Source organism: Cololabis saira, chromosome 2, assembly GCF_033807715.1.
Source record: "Cololabis saira isolate AMF1-May2022 chromosome 2, fColSai1.1, whole genome shotgun sequence".
Taxonomy (NCBI): domain Eukaryota; kingdom Metazoa; phylum Chordata; class Actinopteri; order Beloniformes; family Belonidae; genus Cololabis; species Cololabis saira.
The window spans coordinates 4,639,423-4,647,849 of record NC_084588.1 but is presented as its reverse complement, the minus strand read 5'-3'; the positions used below and the strand labels follow the sequence as shown (position 1 = coordinate 4,647,849).

Here is an 8,427-nt window from a genome sequence, read left to right as displayed (position 1 = left end):
AAAACAGTGTTCAAATCCATTTTTTTGAGTCTTAAATATTTTTTTTGCATTCAAACACTTTTTTTCTTTACAAAAAAGAAAGTCCAGAGTGCTCATAAGGTTCATCTAAAATTTAGATTCTAAATCATATGACGATGGTGCTCTTTAGTGGGGAAAAAGGATGTCAAAAAAGAAGAAAAATCCAAGGCATTCTTCTTCAAATATAAAAAGCCTTTATTTGAAATGGCTATTTCATGTAGAAGATTTTAGAAAGTGGGTTACAGCCCACGTGTTTCAGCCACAGCCTTTTTTTCTTTGATTGAAATAATTTTTATTGATTGAAGTGATTTTTTTTAATTGAAAATATATTTTTTGATTGAAGCAATCTTTTTTTTGATTGAATAATTAAGACACAAATCTACCTCCATTCATTTTGTACACTTTTTTTTATTATGCATGTTCGAAATAAAATCTTCAAATCAAATCCAAACCGCCCCATCAGCAGGGGGCGCTCACCACGGAGTTGTTTGCTAAGGGCCGATAACACGAAGAAGAGAAAGTTGGAGAGTGAAGGCTGATTTATGGTTCCGCGTTACACCAACGCAGAGCCTACGGCGTAGGGTACGCGGCGACGCACAACGTACGTTGTGCGTCGCCGCGTACCCTACGCCGTAGGCTCTGCGTCGTTGTAACGCAGCACCATAACTCCTGCTCCAGCAGTCCAGTGTTTCCCTGTCAAACAGAGCCATGGCGGCGGTGGACCATACGGTGGACGTGGAGGACGAGAGCATCCTGGCCTCCGTGTTCCGGGACAGCCTCCCGGACAGCTGGAGGGAGCGGCCGGACTGCGTGTCGTACCTGTCGGAGCTGAGCGGGCTGGGGCTGGAGCAGCTGCGGCGGGAGCCGGAGCGGCTGCAGGAGGAGCGGGCCCAGGTCCTGCAGCTGACCCGCCAGCTGGCCTTCTCCAACTACCAGACCTTCATCAGGACCGCCCGCTGCACCCAGCACGTGTACCGGGACTTCAGCCGGGTGGAGGGGGCCGTGGTCCGGCTGGAGGGCAAGCTGCCCCGCCTGGGGGAGAGATGCAGGTACTGGTTCTAACTGGTACTGGTACTACACTGGTACTACACAAGCTGCCCCGCCTGGGGGAGAGATGCAGGTACTGGTGCTGGTACTGGTACTACACCCTAGTACTGGTACTGGTACTACACCCTAGTACTGGTACTGGTACTACACTGGTACTGGTACTACACCCTAGTACTGGTACTGGTACTACACTGGTACTGGTACTACACACTAGTACTGGTACTGCCCCGCCTGGGGGTGAGATGCAGGTACTGGTACTAACTGGTACGGATACTGGTACTACACCCTAGTACTACACCCTAGTACTGGTACTACACCCTAGAGTACTGGTACTAAACTACTGGTACTACACCCTAGTACTGGTACTACACCCTATGGCGCGTTTCCACTAGTCCCGCTTCACCTCGGTTCTACCCGCCACTGCCCCGTTTTGTGCTTTTTCACTAGGGGCTGAGACGGGTAGAGCCGCTCCAAGCCGATACTATTTCTGTAACCATTCTGGTGAGGTTCTATCCGGGCTGAGCCGGGACTATTTCTGACGTCACCACCCTCCTCGCCACTGATTGGTCGGGGGGCGGGGCCGTCATCAAACTACAGGCCTCTGATTGGTCAGGGGGCGTGGCCGTCATCACCCTCCACGCCACCGATTGGTCGGGGGCGGGGCCCGTCAGACGTTTGAATCAGGAAGCGGGAGTCAGCGCGAGATGACTCGCGGCGATTTTATTATAAAGCGCAAATGTCTGTTTGGTGATCCAACTCTGAGGTGCAGATGTTCATAAACCTGTCGACTGAGGAGAGAATTAAAAAAGGGATGTAGACAGGCTGTTTTTTTCTCAGCCGCTCGCGGCTCCAGCTGATTTCTCATCAGCGCCGACATAAACAAAGGTGTTGCACAATCGAGTACGTCACAGCAGCTTCACCCCAACCCCCCCACTTCTCACATGGGGGGGGGGGGGGGGGGAACGGGGACAAAACGGGTGGAGCCAGGATGAGCCGAGTCGGGCTGAACAGGTACTAGTGCAAAAGGGCCACTAGAGTACTGGTAGTACACCCTAGTACTGGTACTGCCCCCTAGAGTACTGGTACTAAACTACTGGTACTACGCTGTAGAGTACTGGTACTAAACTACTGGTACTACGCCGTAGAGTACTGGTACTGTACGGGTCACTGTCAAGTCCAACTGCCTTTAATTTAAGCCAATAATCAGCTGTTATCTCGTCTTCTCCACTAGTTGCAGCTGTTTTTGCTGATGTTTTACCACTCAGTGCCATGGATCTATTATAAATCTGGATGGGACGTCAAAAATGGCCGCCCATTCATTTCAATGCATTCTGCTCAGTCAGCGCATACGCTGAAAAAATCTCTGACTTCCGGGTTTACTTCCGCGTTATGCGGCCCAAAGAGCATGCGCAGTTGAGTCACCTCCCATGATGCTCTGGGGCCTCCCATCATGCCTCGGGGCAATGACGCGATTATTAATATAATATGTATTAATATAATATATAAATTAATGTATATTATTACATGTATAGTATTACATATATTATTAATGTATTAATATAATATAATTACATAATATATATTAATATAAACATCCGTGGAATGCACGGACACGGCTGTGACGTCAGCCGTGACGTCACGCCCAGAAAGAGACTTTTCTTTGACTTTTCTGGCCGTTATAAAACATTTTTGACGGATATAAAGTCCATGACTTAAAAATATAGAATACAAAGATTAGTAATTGCCGGTGATTACAGCTGGAGGTTCCTGTGAACAGTTTTAGAGGCTTCTCTTTTACTATTGCGGTCTATGGGAAAAAAGCTTTCTGGGCCGCATGGGATTTTTGGTTGCAGTACCGCGGCTGGACACTGGGAAAAATCGGCGCGCCTTCTGACTGCCAGACCCGGGGGCTGCTCAGTGCGAGTAAGGGGGCTGGTCCAGTGGGGAAGTGACGTCAATACATACCCTCTATTCTGGATATGGAGTCTGGCCTTGTAGCTTTGGAGCCCCCTGGTGGCCGGAGGGCCTCGCTACATCTGGACACAGCTGTCAGATACGACTGGCACCGTTGTTTCTGTGTTCAGGAGCTTCATGAAGGAGGCGGAGGAGATCGGGTCGAGCCGGCGGATGAACAGTCTGACGCTGAACCGCCACACGGAGATCCTGGAGATCCTGGAGATCCCGCAGCTCATGGACACCTGCGTCCGCAACGCGTACCACGAGGAGGCCCTGGAGCTGGCGGCGTACGTCAAGAGGCTGGAGAAGAAGCACTCGTCCCTGCCCGTCATCCAGGCAAGTCTTCCTAAAATTGCAGATTATTAACTAAAAATGGAAAGCTTTGATTGGGGTTTTATTCCCATCATTTTGCAACTTTATCCTTGAAAAGGTACTTGAGTGTCAAAAACTGTTAACTTTGTTCTCAGAAGATTATGGCTTTAAAAATCCTAATCCTGCATGGTCATTCTTGAACTTTTTTTGACTTATTCTTCTACAAATGGTGCCTTTATGACGTGAATTTGTTATAAAAGCTGTTTAGTCCTGAACTTTGACCTCAAATCTCATAGAAACCTGGTCATTCTCCCTAAAACAAAGACGATTCTTGGAAAAGGTGCCACTTTATACCCCTGAGAGTACAAAAAAAGTTATTCTTTCTCCTGAAAGAATATTGTAGCTTTTATTCTTCTTCAAATTTAGACTTCATTCTCTTGAAACTCTGACTTAATTCCCATCAATTTGCGAGTTTGAAGATTTGAAGCTTGCTCGATGTAATTTTGCCGTGACCCTGGAGTATCTTTGTTATTTTTTAATGCTCCCACGCTAAACTTGGCCGTGCTCTCTTCATGAATCTTGTTCTGGAGTCTCCGGTAACTCGGGCGTCTGAGCAGTGCTTTCTCAGTTGAGTGGTCAGATCTCTCACTGCTGTCACACAGTGAAATTCATTGCTCTGCTTGAAGAATCAGCTCAATACAAGCTCTTTTGATGCCAGACTTTGATCGATAAGAATTTCACGTGATCGACAAAATTCTTAACGATCAGTAATCGTCGATTAATCATGCCCATCCCTAGTTTGGAACCCTCTAACGCAGGGATTGTCAACCGGTGGACCGCGGCCCTCTATTGGTCCGTGGCGGTATTGCAGGTGGTCCGTGAAATTGTAAATAGAAAACAATAATAATTTAAAAAATATATATTCTTTAGACTCAATTTATTTTCCATTTACTATTCATTTTTGTGAATAATTTACCCATCCAAATTATGTCAAATGAGTGAGAGTGAACTTTGTAATATTATAAGCGCTCTTTGCTTCCAATTGTTCATTTTTCAGTGACTGTTTTTTTTTTTTTTTTTTTATAGCAAAAAGTGCAAATAAAAATATACACCGATGCAAATAAATAGCCTATACAGGACTGTCTCATAAAATTAGAATATTGTGATAAAGTCCTTTTATTTTCTGTAATGCAAAAATGTCAAACATTCTGGATTCATTACAAATCAACTGAAATATTGCAAGCCTTTTATTATTTTAATATTGCTGATCATGGCTTACAGCTTAAGAAAACTCAAATATCCTATCTCAAAAAAATTTAATATTCTGGGAATCTTAAGCTGTAAACCATAATCAGCAATATTAAAATAATAAAAGACTTGCAATATTTCAGTTGATTTGTAATGAATCCAGAATGTATGACATTTTTATTTTCTGTAATTGCATTACAGAAAATAAAGAACTTTATCACAATATTCTAATTTTCTGAGACAGTCCTGTAATGGTGGTCCGTGGGACCAAACCAGTTGAAAACCCCTGCTCTAATGTTCTGGTATCTGCAGGGAATCGTGCGGGAGGTGCGCCAGTCGACGCAGCTGATGCTGAACCAGCTGCTGCAGCAGCTGCGCAGCAACTCCCAGCTGCCCGTGTGCCTGCGCGTCATCGGCTACCTGCGCCGCATGGACGTGTTCACAGAGGCGGAGCTGCGGGTCAAGTTCCTGCAGGCGCGCGGCTCCTGGCTGCGCTCCGTCCTGGACGCCGTCCCCGACGACGACCCCTACTTCCACATCACCAAGACCATCGAGGCGTGCCGGGTGCACCTGTTCGACGTCATCACGCAGTACCGCGCCATCTTCTCGGACGAGGACCCGCTGGCGCCGCCGGCCGGCGGGGGGGCGGCCGTCAACGAGGGCGCCATCTTCCACGGCTGGGTGGTGCAGCGGGTGGCCGACTTCCTGCAGACGCTGGCGCGGGACCTGCGGCGCGGCGTGGGCGGCCGGCTGGACTCGCTGCTGGGCCAGTGCATGTACTTCGGCCTGTCGTTCAGCCGGGTGGGGGCCGACTTCCGCGGCCAGCTGGCCCCCATGTTCCAGCGCGTGGCGGCCGACGCCTTCGCCCGGGCGGTGCGGGAGGCGGCCGACCGCTTCCAGGAGGACATGAACATGTACACGCTCATCAACATGCCGGCCATGCTGGGGGGGCACGCCGCGGCCCCCCCGCTGCAGCCCGGCACCCTGCAGCCGCCCATGGCCCTGCTGGACTTCCCGCCGCTGGCCTGCTTCCTCAACAACGTGCTGAGCGCCTTCAACGACCTGCGGCTCTGCTGCCCGCTGGGGCTGGCCCAGGACGTGACCCGGGTCCTGGAGGACGGCCTGCACACGGTAACAGGATTTTAATTTGTGTACAGTAATCGCTGGTTTTTCGCTGGGGTTAAGTTCCAAAAAGAACTCGTGATAAGTGAAATGTGCGAAGTAGTAACCTTTATTTTCTTTACAATTATTATACAAGGCTTCAAATAGCAGAGATCAGCCCCGCCGCGAACCGGGTGATTGGATTTGAACGGGAGAAAATTAAAAATGATTATGAAAAAAATACAGTAAGTCCAGTAGGACAGATTGTGACTGGTGTGTATTTCACTGCTCTTCTGATGCTGCTGCATCCTGACTCGCTCTGTAGCGTCTTTTTCTCCTAAAGCCCGCGGTTCAGGGGTGTTTTTTCCAGAGAAGAACATAGTTATGGTCGTTGTTGTCGCTCTTTTTTCTTCTGGTCAAAAAGATTCTCATAAACCGTCATGCCACCATGGATTATATCTGAGACTGTAATGAACGATTCATCAAAGAGTCTCGTTCTTGAGCTGCTGCTGAAGCTCATTGGCCGTTCTCAGCTTGTTGCTAAGCAACCAACGTTATTGATACAGGAAGTGAAGAAGCGGGGAGACTGTTTAGCCAATCAGAATGCAGAACACGAAGCACAATGCAAATCCGTGAAGCAGCGAGACGTGAAAGGAGAACCGCGTTATAGCCAGGGATTACTGTACTTGCTGATACCGAGTACCGATACGATACTTCTACCACAAAAATAACTAGGCTAAAAATGCAATGAATTGGAAGACGGGGAATGATGGGGAAATCCCGTTTGGCGTTTACATGACCGAATATTCAGTTAGAAAAGGAGTAACCCAGGGCTCATATTGGGGTTTTTAAAAACCGGAATATGAGCAAATTCCCGTTATTCAAAGGGGTTATTGGTGTTTACATTGCCGTGCAAAACTGGGTTATTGCTAATATTCCGGTTAGAAAAGCGTTCTTGATGCATGGAAACGTAGTCACTCTCTTCTCATCACCGCTGACTGCAGCTCAACATCTCCCCCTAGAGTCTCTAACCAGTAACTACAACAACAATGAAGTGGTATCGGAGAATTTTTGTACAAGTACAAAGTACATGAGAGCAGTATGGGGTAATCCCTGGTGCAGAACACTCAGTTCCCCACCTTTAACAGTCCCCCTCCGTCTGTTTTGTGTCAGGTGACCCGGCAGATCGTGGCGTTCCACCGCGCCGAGGCGTCGGCCTTCACCAGCCGGGAGGCCGAGCTCTTCCTGCAGTTCTGCTGCTCCTACGCCGAGGACCTGCTGCCGTTCCTGAACCGCAGCCTGCAGCTGCTGTTCCCGCCGGCGCAGCTGGCGCTGGTTCTGGGTGAGCTCCCGGTCCACGGGACCATAGACATATATACGTAGACACCACATCCAGTGTTCTTGCTGCTGCGATACGTCAACGTCACCGCCATATTGGATGTGGCAAGACTGCGCTGTAAACTAATACAAGTAAATTGACTTATTTTCATAAAGCGTCTTTTTTTACAAAGGATTTTACGTTTTACGTCTCATTTATTCATTCACACACGCACTAATATACTTGGGAAACAGTTAAACACCAAATATAATATATTTAACTTTCTCAGATGGAAAAAAATAAGAACTTTATTGATCCCACATAGGAGTAATTCATGTTATATCAGCTATAGAGAACAAGGTAGTGCCGAAAAACAATATATATCCCCCTCACAAAAATAAGAAAAATAGAGAAACATTTTCTCATCAACAAAAAATATTTAACATTAACATATTTAAAAAATTTTCAAGTAATAAAATAACATATTTGAACCATTTTTCAGATTTTTTTCAGTTATTTTATTGTCGGAAAAATGGTTAAAAAGTCATTTTATTGTCTGAAAAATGGTGACCCGGGTTTGTGTCTCTGCAGGGGTTCCGGCCTCCCAGCTGCACAAGCACGGCGGGCTGGGCGTCATCCACGTGGCCGCCGTCCTGCAGCCACTGGACTTCATTCTCCCTCAGAAGGAGCTGCCGCCGGAGGGCGACCTGGAGCTCAGCGGCCTCGCAGCCGAGCTGCAGCTCCAGGAACCAAGGCCAGATCCAGAACCAGAACCAGAACCAGAGTCCGCCCAGCCCACCGCTGGAGAACCGGCTGGACAGAAGTCTGAGGGAGAGGAAGATCAGAAGGAGGAGTGACGGGACCAGATCTGTACGGGGGTCTGGAGAGTCTGCTCACACTCCAGTTCTGGACTGAAGGAATGAATGAAACTGCACTTTTGATCTTCTGTTGGGGAAGTTAAATCAAAATCACGTTGAGTTTCCAGGTTGACTGCTCGGGGTTTCTGAGTCCAGCTCAGTGGGGTTTTCTCGGTGGTGGCAGGTCGTCATCTCTGTGTATGTTCGGGACGACATGTATTTTTTACTGGTGTGTGTTTTGTACTTATTTCTGTCAACAATTTGATTTGTAATTTCAATTTTATTTATAAAGCTTCTATTACAACAGAATTTGTCTGTAGGATCTTTCCAGAGACCAGAACATGAACCCCCGAGCAATTATTACATAAACATAACATAAACACTGGCAGGTAAAAACTCCCCTAGTGGTAGAACCAGGTCACTGGCCTCGATTACACAACTATTTTCCGCTATCGTAAGATGAGCAATGGCCTCCTTAAATTTAGCAAAGTAAATCTGCTAGAATAATACCTCCTATTTTGCACTTCAACATCGACAATATTAAATTCAAATGTTATTAAATAGTGGTCA

At 47.3% G+C, this 8,427-nt stretch overlaps 1 protein-coding gene across 2 annotated transcripts; it reads left to right on the top strand.

Moving 5' to 3' along the window:
* The first annotated feature begins 681 nt into the window (after positions 1–681).
* On the top strand, positions 682–8,180 carry cog8 (component of oligomeric golgi complex 8). Of its 2 annotated transcripts, none has more exons than XM_061736385.1 (5): positions 682–1,067; positions 3,150–3,357; positions 4,894–5,712; positions 6,856–7,024; positions 7,592–8,180. In XM_061736385.1, the coding sequence occupies exons 1-5, from the start codon at positions 727–729 to the stop codon at positions 7,855–7,857; spliced, it is 1,803 nt and encodes a 600-aa protein (XP_061592369.1). In that variant the 5' UTR covers positions 682–726; the 3' UTR covers positions 7,858–8,180. The 2 variants fall into 2 exon arrangements, with proteins under 2 accessions (XP_061592369.1, XP_061592380.1); XM_061736396.1 differs by lacking the exon at positions 682–1,067 and adding an exon at positions 1,115–1,138.
* The last annotated feature ends 247 nt before the right edge of the window (positions 8,181–8,427 follow it).